The 12,705-nt window shown below is 48.9% G+C and overlaps 7 protein-coding genes across 7 annotated transcripts; 4 read left to right on the top strand and 3 right to left on the bottom strand.

Moving 5' to 3' along the window:
- Positions 1-281: 281 nt before the first annotated feature.
- On the top strand, positions 282-1,730 carry EURHEDRAFT_410999 (twinfilin). Its single transcript, XM_040781501.1, has 4 exons — positions 282-389; positions 440-1,071; positions 1,132-1,383; positions 1,438-1,730. Exons 1-4 carry the CDS (start codon positions 371-373, stop codon positions 1,552-1,554), a joined length of 1,020 nt encoding a protein of 339 aa, XP_040640180.1. The 5' UTR covers positions 282-370; the 3' UTR covers positions 1,555-1,730.
- On the bottom strand, positions 1,478-2,287 carry EURHEDRAFT_410997 (PHF5 family protein). The gene has a single exon (XM_040781500.1). It carries the CDS (start codon positions 2,180-2,182, stop codon positions 1,856-1,858), a length of 327 nt encoding a protein of 108 aa, XP_040640179.1. The 5' UTR covers positions 2,183-2,287; the 3' UTR covers positions 1,478-1,855.
- A 104-nt stretch (positions 2,288-2,391) lies between these two features.
- Positions 2,392-3,798, top strand: EURHEDRAFT_410996 (uncharacterized protein). The gene is made up of 4 exons (XM_040781499.1): positions 2,392-2,492; positions 2,552-3,092; positions 3,160-3,228; positions 3,296-3,798. The coding sequence occupies exons 1-4, from the start codon at positions 2,482-2,484 to the stop codon at positions 3,740-3,742; spliced, it is 1,068 nt and encodes a 355-aa protein (XP_040640178.1). The 5' UTR covers positions 2,392-2,481; the 3' UTR covers positions 3,743-3,798.
- A 137-nt stretch (positions 3,799-3,935) lies between these two features.
- On the top strand, positions 3,936-5,860 carry EURHEDRAFT_410993 (alpha/beta fold hydrolase). Its single transcript, XM_040781498.1, has 7 exons — positions 3,936-4,330; positions 4,413-4,465; positions 4,524-4,631; positions 4,683-4,792; positions 4,844-5,174; positions 5,224-5,275; positions 5,324-5,860. The coding sequence occupies exons 1-7, from the start codon at positions 4,252-4,254 to the stop codon at positions 5,605-5,607; spliced, it is 1,017 nt and encodes a 338-aa protein (XP_040640177.1). The 5' UTR covers positions 3,936-4,251; the 3' UTR covers positions 5,608-5,860.
- A 461-nt stretch (positions 5,861-6,321) lies between these two features.
- EURHEDRAFT_376422 (uncharacterized protein) lies at positions 6,322-7,077 on the bottom strand (the record flags this gene model as incomplete). Its single annotated transcript, XM_040778849.1, has 1 exon — positions 6,322-7,077. The coding sequence occupies one exon, from the start codon at positions 7,075-7,077 to the stop codon at positions 6,322-6,324; it is 756 nt and encodes a 251-aa protein (XP_040640176.1).
- Positions 7,078-8,663: 1,586 nt separating this feature from the next.
- EURHEDRAFT_514344 (uncharacterized protein) lies at positions 8,664-11,042 on the bottom strand (the record flags this gene model as incomplete). The annotated part of the gene is made up of 3 exons (XM_040786260.1): positions 8,664-8,748; positions 8,844-9,833; positions 9,892-11,042. 3 exons carry the CDS (start codon positions 11,040-11,042, stop codon positions 8,664-8,666), a joined length of 2,226 nt encoding a protein of 741 aa, XP_040640175.1.
- A 1,123-nt stretch (positions 11,043-12,165) lies between these two features.
- On the top strand, positions 12,166-12,480 carry EURHEDRAFT_423474 (uncharacterized protein; the record flags this gene model as incomplete). Its single annotated transcript, XM_040783363.1, has 1 exon — positions 12,166-12,480. A coding segment is annotated over one exon (315 nt), but the record flags the coding sequence as incomplete, so codon positions are not given.
- Positions 12,481-12,705: the final 225 nt, after the last annotated feature.

The following is a 12,705-nucleotide window of genomic DNA, read 5'->3' as shown; positions in this document are numbered from 1 at the left end:
CTCGATTTGTGAGGATATGCTTGATTTAGAGGCATCAGATCCAATTTTGTATATACTTCGTTTCTTGTTTGTGTACCATAGGGTCAACTTGGATATTGGATTCACTGCTTCTGTAGTCAGCGGTTTTCAGCATTATATGGGCTTTTAGTAGAGCAATAGAGCAGCAGTATTTGATTCAGGTAACAATTGCCTCTGCTATGTATGGGTACTGATACTCGTGTCCGAACAAGTGTCAAGTTCAACTCCTGAAAACCCCAGAGGTATATTTACCCCGCTGATTCCTCCTCACCGCTTGACCTCCGACAACCACGCAGACAGAGACAGTAGTAGGAACACTGCATTGCACTGCAGACTGCCAGGAACCGTCAAGATGCAGTCCGGAATCTCTGGTGAGTTTTCCTCTTCTCTCTATATGCAATATACTAATCTAGCAACGCAGTCACCCCCGAACTCCACGACGCCTTCACCACCTTCACCACCGACCCCTCCCTCTTCTGTCTCCCCATTACCATCACCTCCGAAAGCCTAACGCCCCTCCCTACAATCCCCTCCTCGTCCTCATTCTCCTCTTCGCTCTCGCAGCTCTCCACCATCCTCAAACCCCAAACCCCGATCTACCTGCTCCTCCGCCGCGATGACAACACCCTCGTCGCGCTGACCTACATCCCCTCCAACGCACCCGTCCGTGCAAAGACGCTTTTCGCTTCGACGCGGGCGACCTTAGTCCGGGAACTGGGCAGCGAGAAGTTCGGAACGAGCGTCTTCGCTACCGAGGAAGATGAGGTTATCAGCGAGAGCGCTTGGAAGGATCGGGATGCGGAGAAGAGTGGGAAGGGCGGCGGGAATGGGTATAGCCGTGAGGATTTGATGGGTGACAAGGAGAGGGAGTTGGAGTTGGTGCGGAGGGCTGAGGAGGAGGCGAGGAGTGGGACTTTGGGTAGAGATATTGGGATCGGGGGGTCTGTGTCTGTTGGGGGTGGCATTCCGAGTAGTATGAGAGTTCAGATGCCTGCGGATGAGGAGGCTAAGGCTGCGCTTACGGAGTTGCAGGCTGGTGGTCTTGTGCAGTTGGTAAGACATGATATTCTGTTGGCAATATTTTTTTTGTGACAAATAAACTAATCGATACAGGTTGTTGATGTGAAAACCGAGACGCTCAAGCTGGTCGGTTCGGAATCCGGCGTCGACCCCAACTCCGTTCAGTCTCATATCTCGCCATCTTCGCCGCAGTACACCTATTATCACTACCCTGACTCGGATGCGGTCATCTTCATCTATACCTGTCCGTCAGGTTCGAAGATCAAGGAACGCATGTTGTTTGCCAGTTCCCGTAACAATGCCCTTGTCATTGCTGGCGAACAGGGACTGAAGATCGCTAAAAAGGTATGTATTAAACCTGCATCGTTAAATATGAACAGTATTTCTGACAAGTCACAGATCGAGGCATTCGGTCCCGATGAGATCTCTGGAGATCGACTGCGTGAGGAAGTTTTCCCGCCACAGGACGAAGGACCCAAGCGCGGGTTCGCCAGACCTAAGAGACCCGGAAGGTAAAGGCGAATCGACTTGTCTCATAGATAACATGGGAGTGGACCGTGAATTGCATATCTCGTATCGTTGTGGAAGACGCCCGTAGATTCTGTAGTCACCTATACATAACTCCGAACCGCACTGCACTAGCTATGGGGTATAACGCAGAAAAGAAACCGTAAATTTGTGACAAATCCTCCCCACAGCGACGCGCTGCAAATACTAGACTCGACTCGACTCGCTCGATCGATTCGATTTGACACATCTCTCGACACCGCTCGACACCGCAAGACCCAACAAAACGGAACCAAGACAAGGGCCAAGGTCACTGATTCCGAAAACTCTTTTTCTGATAAAACAAATCTGTCCTCGAACTTCCCAGGTTTATAATCTTTGGACACCCATCCCGATCCTTCTCCAGACGCGTACACTCGAAGCAATAGAAGGCATCGCTGATTCCCTCGCCACCGCAGACAATGCACTTATTTTGGTAGTTTCCGAAAGAGCATTCGTCACAGATGCGGACGAGGGTGGTTGGGCGCACGTAGGAATCACAGACAGGGCATTTGCCATCGCATTTGTCGCAGAGACGGCCGATGGAGATGCCTGGTTGCTTGCGGCACATGACGAGGTCGGGGTGGTGGCGGGACATTTTGTTGTTTGTTGGAACTGTCTGTTTATGTCTGGTTATAAGAGAAGAGAGATATTCAATGGAGGGGAATATAGAGGTGTCTGTAGAGAGAGGGAGAGTGAAGAAGAGACGTTGAAAAAAGGAAGCAGAACGGTGAATGGCCCGTGCGCGGCTCTTTTTGGATGCGACGGAAGTTAGTTGGACATACTCCGACTCCCGACAGCTCCCACGGCATTTTCTTTCTAGCTTTCTTCGATTCTACAGGCTCTCTCTATTGTCTCTGTCGCCTATTGCCATTGATACTGCTTGTACTAATCAATATGACTGAAGGGTTCGTCATTTCACTTCCCGTCTACGAACAGCTAGCTAATTAGTGCCTGCATGGCATAGACTCGCATCAGCCGTCTCTCTCCCCGACCAAGACACCGTCTCCTCCCCTCCGGCAGAACCCACCTTGAAGCGCAAGTCGTCGATCACCGATCCCGACGCGAAACGTCGCCGGTTAAGCTCCCACGACAACCCCTCCAACGATGTGAATCCGAATGACCACGAGAAAGAGAACTTCGAATCAAGCGCAAACGAGAAGGAGCGCAGACCATCTGCAGGGGTGGGGACAACTGAAACCGAGACAGTAACAGATAAACCCGCCCCAGAGAAAGATGAAGAGCAAGACAAGAGGAGGGAGCAGAAACAACGAAGAGGACGACCGGACGAAGAGCGGAAACGCGGTCAACGGTTATTCGGCGCGTTGCTGGGGACGCTTTCTCAGAGCTCGAATTCAACTGCTCAGAGGCGGCGCGCGGATATTGAGCGGAGACAGCAGGATAAGCTCAAGGTGCAGGATGAGGAGTATGATGAGCTGAAGAAGAAGCGGAGGGAGGAGAGACTAGTGATTCGGAAGAAGGAGCAGAAGCTTTATGAGGAGGAAGCGGTAGGTTCTTTTTTTTTTTCTCTTGTTTTGCCTTTCATACGGATTACTGACGATATTTGCTTTTCAGATGCGCACCCGGCATTCGAATTTGACAGCAATGGCTCGTTTTCTAAAGACCAGGACAGAACCGGTATTGGTATGTATCATGGGATTCAGCACACCGCAATGGTACATGTTCGGATTCTGACATATCTCGTCTTCAGTACTACAAACCATGGGAATTACGACGCGAGGACGAAGATATCATCCAGGATCAAATCGAAGATACAGAGAATACGGTCGCCCGAGAAGTTGCCGAATTCGAAGCCCGTTATCCACCGCCACAGCAGACCGAAGAGGAGAATCCGCCAGAAACAAAACCGAAACCCCAGGTAGGGAAAGAAGTGGAGGAGGACAAACCGGCGGACCACCCGGCCCCAGTGCCCGAGGTCGAATCAGAACACAAGAACGAGACCAGGGAGCCCCAGGAGACAACGCATGAAGCATCAGACAGGGTGGATGCTGAAACTAACCGCGATCAAAGCTTTGAAGACAATAATCAACACGCTAGAACAGACCATGAGCCACAACCTGATCCTAGCGAAGCCGACCATCCGGACGACGGCGGTGAGGTAGTCGAGGAGGATAATGAGGACACGGTGATTTATTGATTCTACAAGTAGTAGTATGTATTAGTATACTGCAGAGAAAATCATGCATCCCTACTGTACCAGTACTCTGTACTCCGTAGCAAGCTGCATACCCGACCAGGCCATATGTAATACCCATAACCGAGGCATATCAGGCCGTAGTATTCATTCCCAACAACGCCTCACGTTGCCTTAAAATTGTCACATCACATTCCCCCTTCCCGTTATGGACCAATTCCGATGCATAATATACAGCCCTGTTATTTTACACTTTACCACTAATCACCGTGATTCGCCCTGGACAGTGCAGTACTTTTTAATTCGTATGTATCGTCTGCCTGACGTATTCACGTGATCGACAGCTGGCGGGGGCGTCATCTTTCCAAGTTGCTCTTTTTGCTATAAATACGCCAAAAGTCGGTGGTGAACAGCGTTTCTTGACCGGTTTTTGTTCTCTTCGCTGTTTTTTGCCCTCTTGGATACTCTCTTTTTCCATATCCATTGTTGTTGTTCTTTCGCATTCTTCAATCATGATCGTGGACAAAATTGATGTATTAGGGGATCCTCGGGTCGAGCAGCGATCCGCATATGTCAATGGCAAACAATATGGTAGGTCGGACCTGGTGGACGGAGTATAGGAGAATATAGCAGTAAGGGGGCAGTCCAACGAATCAATGCTAACCAGCTATAGGATATCTGTACAGTCAACCGGAATCAGGGGAGAATCGGGGGACAATTGTTCTTGTTAGTCTCCTTTACCGGGTTGTTCAACTGGGAATATCGGATGCTAACATGACGATAGCTTCATGGCTTCCCCGACTTGTCAATGGGATGGCGTTATCAGATCCCCATGTTGCTGGAAATGGGTCTCCGGGTGATTGCACCAGATTGTCTCGGATACGGGAGGACAGTGAGTATTGTCTATGCAAATGCATACAGACTAATAAGCTAACTCGAACAGGACGCCCCCAGGGATTTAACACAATATTCCCACAGACGCTGCGCAGACGATATCAAAGAGCTCGTCCGCCAACTCGGAGTACATAAGATCATCCTCGCAGGACATGACTGGTACGTCCCCATAGCTGTCTTGCTCCAATAAACGATTCTAACACCATGCAGGGGCGCTGCACTGGCATACCGCGTTGCCCTCTGGCACCCCGAACTCGTCACTCACTTAATCACTCTCTGCGTACCATTCGCTGCTCCAACACGGAGATACACGCCTCTTGAAGACTTTGTCGCCACAATTGCACCACATTTCGCCTATCAACTGCAGTTCCGGAGTCGGCAGCTGGAAGACGCTATCCGTACCGAGGAAGACATGAAGAAATTCCTGTCTGCGCTGTACGGAGGTAGGACGGATGATGGGCAGGTGGGTTTTTACGTGGAGGAGGGTGTCATTCTGCAGAACCTGCTTCGGTTGCGACCGTCAAAATTATTGAGTGAGGAGGTTAGTATCATCTCACCCAAAATCAGGTTGTTCGTACTAACAGCTACAGGAACTCGACTATTACGCGCAGGAATTCTCTCGAAATGGTCTTGCCGGTCCATGTACGTCTCGTCCCCCTCACCAAAGAAATACAAGGCTAACAAAAACAGTAAACTGGTACCGCACCCGCGACATCAATTATAAAGACGAACTATCCATCCTAAACCAACACATCACCGCCCCCGTCCTCTTCATCCAAGCCCAACGAGATTCAGCCCTCCCCGCCCATCTCGGCGCAGGAATGACCCGAACCATCCCCCATCTCACCCACCAGCAAATCAACACATCTCACTGGGCACTTTGGGAGAGACCTAAAGAAGTCAATGAGATTATTGCGTGGTGGTTGGAAGAGATTGTCTTCTCGGAACCCAGACCGAGATTGTTTAAATTATAGTGTGCTATAGGTTTCTGCATTTTGTCTTCTGGGGTTGCATTTTCGCGTGTCTTGTCTACTCTCATTGTCATCTTGTCATCTTGGAGTTTATATGCATGGGTCTTGTGTTATTATTTAGGTGCTGCTTATAAGGGTATTGATCTATCATGAGAGAATTGGGATATCTGCATTCAGTGTTATGCTTCCGTGTAGCCATCCACCAACATAGCCAAAGCGAAGCTGAGACAATAGCATGATGATTTATGGTACAGGGCATCTTATCCTCCAGTAAATGTTTTTCAAAACCCTCCATACTCCAAAAATGGCAGCCTCCTGCTTGCTCGTCAATACTCCCTTTATATACCTGGAACTCGTCCTATCACACATAACCCGCAACAAATATTGCATAGCCCTGGAATGAACGTAATACCCACAATGCAGGAGGGTATTCTCAACCAAGTTGCCGTTTATTGAGTCCGTCCTCGCGCCTCGCTCAATAAGAAGCCGAATAGCAGTTTGATGCTGCTCGTCCCTACTGCACGCCCGCCATTCAGGCCCAGAACTTCCTTTCAGAGCATTTATATTGGCGCCGTGACGCAGTAGGATGACGAGCATTGCTGCCGCGGTTTCTGGATCTGAAGCTCTCACTGCTAGTTCGATGTTTGATGGGTCATCTGGTTGTGTAAGACCCACTAGGTTTGCATCAGCCGCGTTCGAGGAGGTAGGTGACTGTTCCTAAATCGCCACGTGAATGGCACATAGTAGTATGTCCATCACGTATGGCGCCGTTGGGTTGAAAGAAGAAATCAGTCGCAGGTTATCCGCTTCTGGAACCCCTGCAGAGAGTGAGGTGTAGGCATGGTGCTCTTCGGGTGTTTCAACCAGGTAGCTTTTCTCCCGCAGCATTCCAGATAGTTCCTTACTGCCCGAACGTGCGTTTTCTGTCCTAAGGACTATTGTAGCTGTTGATTCAGAGCTGATATAGATGCCTCTGTCGAGTAATAAGCGGAAAATCGACGGAGTCTTAATAACATGGAATAGAGCGACCATGCCAATTGAGCACAGGTCTTTATAGAACATGCGACGACCAAAGAAGGAAAAATGACCATGGTTCTTGAGTTTGAAATTGCGTCCTCTGTCTAGGAACAGTTGCACGATGTCTGCATGGTTTCTTGGGACGGCTTCGAGGAGTGGGTTTTGGCTCACGGTGCCATATGGTTCGGTGCCATAATATATCAATAGGGCAACAACGCCTTTATGGCCGCTTCTTACGGACTTGAGCAACAATGAGGTTCGTTGGTCTGAGATGAAGCGTCTCTTGCCCCAGGGGATGCCTGAATAACTGCCGGGGTCTTTGTCAAGGACCAACTGAAGAAGGTCTGTAATCCCGCAGGCTGCTGCTGTGACCATGCGAGAGTCATGCTCATGGTAGTTACCTGAAACCTTGCTGTTCACATCAATATGCTTCAGAAGAAGCTTCGTCATCCCCATGAAGCCTCTTCTGCCAGCTGTGTCCAAGAGTCTAAGGGTATGCCCAGAATTCCTTAGAGCAAGATCAGCACAGGCACCATGGTCCAGAAAAAACTGAGCAGTTTCTATTTTATTGTAGCGCACTGCATAGTACAAGGGGGTTTTGTCTAGCGAGGAGCAATCAGAGTTGGGGTCAAGGCCGGCGCCGAGCAAGTATTTCAAGACTTCCACCTTGCCGTTAATTGCTGCTTGGACTAAAGGCGTTCTTTTTCCAAAAGGCCATGTTTTATTGTTGTATGATCCGACTGGGAAGTGCTCTTTGAATAACTTCACAGTGGCAAGATTGCCTTCGGCAGCTGCATTTCGAGCAGTTTTCGTGCCCCGTCCTTTTTAGGATGATACCCAGTCTATGCAGCTGTTGCAAGGGCGTTTCATCATTTTCCGAGATGTGGAACTGTGTTGATACGCGGCGCTTTTGTTCTAGTGACGTTTTAATGTGCTTTATCAGAACTCGCACCACAGCCTCGTTGTCATGCATTAGTGCCATGGCCAAAGATGACCCACGATGGAATCGGTATTGTTGTTTGTCCTTGTCCCCGCCCTTGCCTTGGTCTTCGACTTCGCTTTCGCCTTCGCTATCACTTTCCCTTCCACATTCTGAAATCAGCAAAAGCAACCTATTAGGTCCTGATCTCATATAACTCTCCAAAAACAGGCCCACAATCTCCTCATTCCCAAAATTTATAGCCAAATGGAGCAGCTCACTGTCAAATAATTGACTTCCTTTCCCCCAAGCCCCCGCCTCAACAGCATTGCGAGCATCTGCCAAATCCCCACTCCTAACCGCCCATGACAGAGCTGATCTACCGAAATAGCGAGTATTGTGTTGATAGAGATAAGTGCTTGGTAGGCGGTATAGTCGGGCATTGGCGCGCATGAGAGCATGTGTATCCTGTTATGTCTGAAGTAGCTAACTATCTCCGTGAGGAGTTCGCTGGGGAGGGCTAGCAGGGGCATTGGACTGGCTTATATCTTGGGACTTGACAAGCCAGAGAATGTTGATGTTGTTCTATGTGGGACATGTGACTTTGTAGTTGCTGTCTGCTTTGTGAACGGCCTCATGGTCAGTAAGTCCACAAGCTGTACGCAAATGCGAATTGGACAGTAATCACTTCTCAAAGATACAAATAATCTAAGCTGAAATTCTGGGTATGCTTTGAAATCATGTTCAATAGATTATTCGTATTTATCAGAGATTTGCTACAATTCCGTCACCCGATGCAGTATACATTTGGCCAATTTGATATCAAATTGGAATTGGGCAACGCTTAAACTACTCGATACGTGCCTCTTTGGCAGCCAGCCATGTTACATGCGCCCCTTTCGAAGAAATCTCACCCTCGAGATGTCAATAATCCCATCATCAGAGCTCGATGTATCGCATGCTGTAGCCAAACAATCTAAAATACTCCCGTTTGTCTGCTCAGGACAGTCATTTCAAGTCGTGATTGTATACACTTTTTCACCTTGACCTCACTGGATGTACGGCAAAAGTGTTTTGTCAGCTCAGGTATTCTGACCCTTTCTGGAAGAGAATGTGGATTTACTTAGACAACAATTCTAGATGTTCTTGCTGCCCTAGCCCATATCCCCCACTCGCGAGCAATTACTGGACTGGCTTCACACAGATGGCTGACAGAAGTGGGAATTGCAGCTCGTCAATGGGAGAGACACATACGAGAAATACCATTAAGGATATTGAGTACTTTGCAGAAAACGCGAGCAACCCGCTAGGAGCATTCGCGACCAGCGAGCCGTCCGGAGAGAAGATCGCACAACTAAAATCCAATCGTTCTTTGATGTTTGCGCTCACGCTGATCTTTTGAAGAACCCGTCCCATTTGCTCGGCTACTCCGTAAAACCGATGTCGGAATACTGACAGTTGAACAGGGTCTATAGCAGTGGCACTGACTAGCTTCTTCTGGGAACCAACATCTAGTATTAAGAGATCCTTGGTTGCAGTCGCAGAGCAGTGAGGATCGATCACGATGGTTTGTGTTTTATCGACTACTAGAGCTGGGCCTTGAATGGTAATACCCGCTGGTAGAGATCCTAGCAGATATACAGGCATGTCCACCCATTTAAGAGACCCGAAGTAGACAGACTTGGTCGAAGCGGGCGTTGGGGGAGGAAGCTTCTTGCTGATATCCTGTGATTTTGCCAGGTTTGGTGGTGTGTCGCCGCCAAAATTACTTCGCGCCACAGCCCGTACACGGATATTGTCGACGAAGATTCTGCGATCTGCTGGGCTGAATCCAAACTGTTGATGGTGAACATCGATAAACTCCTGTTTGGGGTCGGCGCCGTCCTTAACGGGGACCATTATCGCGGTCTCACTACCATCATATCGCATGAACAGGAATTTGTAGCCGTCGACATGGGAGAAGTGGTACAGCGACGGATGGCTCTGTGCCACTTGTGACAAGTTCTCAAGATCCGCATAGATGCAGTCTTTGGTTGAATTATCGAATACTTTTACGTATAGTCTCTCCTCGTCATGGACGACATCGGCCAAGCCAATACCATATGCAGACAAAACAGATGAATGTTTATGGATTAGCACACGTCGAATCCCGAGAGCTTCAGCAATGGCACAGGCGTGCTGTCCACCAGCACCACCAAAGGAAGCTAGATGATGTTTCGCAGCATCATGCCCTCTTCCTTCGGTCAACTGGCGTATCGGGCCACACATGGCCGTATTCGCGACCTGTAGGAAGCTGCACAAATTTGGTTAGCCTGTGGAAGAAATAATTTCCAGGATCCCTTGATACTCACCCGTCTGCCACCTCAGCCCATGTGAGTGACTTGCCGATGTCGCAGTTTATGATCTCCGCGAGTTCTTGAAATTTCACAAGCACGATCTCACAGTCCAGCGGCTCATCTTCGTTGGGTCCGAAAACTGAAGGAAAATGCTCTGGAACCAGTCTTCCAAGCGCCAGGTTCGCGTCAGTCACCGTCAAGGGCCCCCCTTTTCTATAACACGCGGGGCCAAGATGCGAGGAGGCACTTTCGGGACCAACAGCCATCAGAGAATCCTTCCAAGCAAGAATACTTCCGCCTCCAGCCGCAATGGTGTTTACGTTGAGTTGGGGGGCTTGGATTGGGATACCGGCTGCCGTGGTCTCGAATATGTGATCGAATTGCCCGTCGTACCGACTAACATCGGTGCTTGTGCCTCCCATGTCGAACCCGATGATGGGGATCTTCGACTCTGCATCATACGAGGTTCGCGCATAACCCACAACTCCACCTGCTGGTCCGGAAAGAATGGCATGCAATTCCGATAATTTGGAAGCCGGCACTAGAGCTCCATCCGATTGCATGAACTCCAGTTTGGTGTGCCCATTGTCGAAACTAGGGAAACTGGCACTGAGCTGCGAGAGGTATCCTTCAATTGTTGGGGTGAGGTAGGAATCAATAACGGTGGAATTTCCTCTCGGGACGATCTTTGGCCGCTGGAACACCAGGTGCGACACAGATATATGCTCGAATTTCACTTCCCTTGCCAATTCTTTGACCTGAAGCTCATGGTCCGGGAAGATGTAGGAATGCATAAGACAGACAGCAATGGATCGAAAGCCTTCGGCGTAGATTCTTTGCAGATACGTACGTGTGGCTTCTACATCTAATGGCTTGATGATGTGCACTTTTTCTCCAGGAGTGCCCACAACAGTCTGTAGTGGTTTTGGATGCTGAAGTTCCAGAGATCGCAAATTGGAATCACTGCAGCGCTCGAGCACAACTTGCTCGTCGACTTCGAACACGTCGGAATACAGTGGTTGTGGTCGTCGAATGGTCAAATCAAACATATACGGTCGGGATTGGTCTCCAATTTGCAGAATATCTTTGAATCCAGCTGTGATTAGGAACGCGGTGCGCTCACCCTTGCGCTCAAGGAGAGCGTTTGTCGCAACGGTTGTGCCCATTCGAATCCATTCTAAGACACTGTCAGCACCAGTATGCGCCTGACTGGGAATGGTTCATCCTTACCCATATCTCTGAGGTCCAAGGTAGTACCTCGAGGAATTGGTTGTCAATAATACTTCTCTAGCACCCGACGGATCGCTTCTGTCGGGGCATCGGGATAGTTCTTGTTATCTACAGAGAGAATTTTCTCCACGATGTCCTCCTCTTGGCCTGTGACTTGCAGATGCAGTCCGTAAAGGTCCCACCTCTGTCTGATAATTGATCAGTACAATAATGTATTGCCTACGGACGACAACTCACCGATTGAGATCCGCAACGGCCGGTGGGAATCAATAGCAGGCACGGTGAGTATTGAATGGTAAGACGTTCGATGATTTCGACTTCAGCGAAACCAGTCCATGTTTATTGGAATCCTAGCTGTGTTAACTCGGCTGTACTTCTATCCTCTAAGCCCCACTGATAAGAGGTGTGGAGGATATGGATGGTGGAGGGCGGAGGGTGGAGGTGGAGCTCCACCGGCGAGTGTCTAACCCTAAATAGGCGGGACTTCAGCCATTCGGATTGGGATAGAAAAGGGAAATAGTTGTACAAATTACTGGATTTGATCTTTACAGACCCTTGATACCTTTCTTACTTGGATTATATCACACCGAAGACTTAGAAGGCCAAAATGGGATCGATCGGTATGCAAGAACTTCATTTCAATGGATTGAACGGCTCCGTAAATGGTGACACACACAATGCGCCCTATCAGATTATCGAGGAGCCGAGTAGACTTGCAAGAAAGATTCGCATCACTGCAATGCATTGTACTAGATTACCCTGAGTTTCTCCACACGAACGGAAGGCGGGGTCAAGGGGAGAACATAGAAGCCTCCTTTGTAGCTTCGGGTGGAACCCACTTGGGAAGCATAGCCGTGATACTGGAAGCCATTGGTTATACTTGTTCTGTTCGAAACACTATTGTCTTATAAGAGCCCGCACTCGGCGGGTGCTAAATAACAAACCCGTTCATTCTCGGCCAAATGCAGAATGACAGGACAGGGATCGTTCGGTGGAGCACCACCGTGTAGATATACTGCGCAGTGTACTTTGAGGTGGAGGTGGAGGGAGTGTACTCTGGGGTATACCAAGAAAGTTACCGTTAATGCCTTCCAGATCATTGCATACGCGATGGGTAAGTGGATCAGTCTACAGACCTTTCGGGCTGACGATGCACCGGGGTACAAGCGCGGAAAGTCTCTGGTGGCTATTATGTATGGGTTGAGTGCTATTGTATTGGTGGTTGTGCGTTGGGTGAATATTCGTGAGAACAAGCGTCGGGACAGAGTTCAGGCGGAAGAGGGTGCTAATATGGATAATGAAGAGACTCGTCAGGCTGTTGAGCGGTTTAAGTTTATGGACTTAACTGACTTTGAACAGACGTACTTTCGTTATGTAAAGTGATTGCTGGCCTATCTCCAAATCCTTGAAGTTTTGTTAAGATTTGTTATTTCTATTTCTGGCAATACCTTACGAAAGCAAGTACTCATTGAAAAGTTCGTTTTGGAACGGATGAATAGTCGGGTCTGTTTTTCATTCTACTGAATTTACGGCAAGAAACTTGAAAGACGGCAAATATCTGTAAAATAGTGACTAGGGAGACTCAGAAATCCCGAAGAT

The sequence above is a fragment of the Aspergillus ruber genome (assembly GCF_000600275.1).
Source record: "Aspergillus ruber CBS 135680 unplaced genomic scaffold scaffold00008, whole genome shotgun sequence".
NCBI lineage: Eukaryota > Fungi > Ascomycota > Eurotiomycetes > Eurotiales > Aspergillaceae > Aspergillus > Aspergillus ruber.
This window is presented reverse-complemented; position numbering and strand designations above follow the sequence as displayed.

What these genes read in the sequence shown, in the direction of transcription:
- EURHEDRAFT_410999 (XM_040781501.1), top strand. An exon ending in CTGGTGGTCTTGTGCAGTTG is followed by an intron (nt 1,072 to 1,131) that starts GTAAGACATGAT and finishes TAATCGATACAG; the next exon opens with GTTGTTGATGTGAAAACCGA. An exon ending in GACTGAAGATCGCTAAAAAG is followed by an intron (nt 1,384 to 1,437) that starts GTATGTATTAAA and finishes GACAAGTCACAG; the next exon opens with ATCGAGGCATTCGGTCCCGA.
- EURHEDRAFT_410997 (XM_040781500.1), bottom strand. Translation starts at nt 2,182, where the DNA reads ATGTCCCGCCACCACCCCGACCTCGTCATGTGCCGCAAGCAACCAGGC.
- EURHEDRAFT_410996 (XM_040781499.1), top strand. An exon ending in AGCTTTATGAGGAGGAAGCG is followed by an intron (nt 3,093 to 3,159) that starts GTAGGTTCTTTT and finishes TTTGCTTTTCAG; the next exon opens with ATGCGCACCCGGCATTCGAA. An exon ending in CCAGGACAGAACCGGTATTG is followed by an intron (nt 3,229 to 3,295) that starts GTATGTATCATG and finishes TCTCGTCTTCAG; the next exon opens with TACTACAAACCATGGGAATT.
- EURHEDRAFT_410993 (XM_040781498.1), top strand. Translation starts at nt 4,252, where the DNA reads ATGATCGTGGACAAAATTGATGTATTAGGGGATCCTCGGGTCGAGCAG. An exon ending in TGTCAATGGCAAACAATATG is followed by an intron (nt 4,331 to 4,412) that starts GTAGGTCGGACC and finishes AACCAGCTATAG; the next exon opens with GATATCTGTACAGTCAACCG. An exon ending in AAATGGTCTTGCCGGTCCAT is followed by an intron (nt 5,276 to 5,323) that starts GTACGTCTCGTC and finishes TAACAAAAACAG; the next exon opens with TAAACTGGTACCGCACCCGC.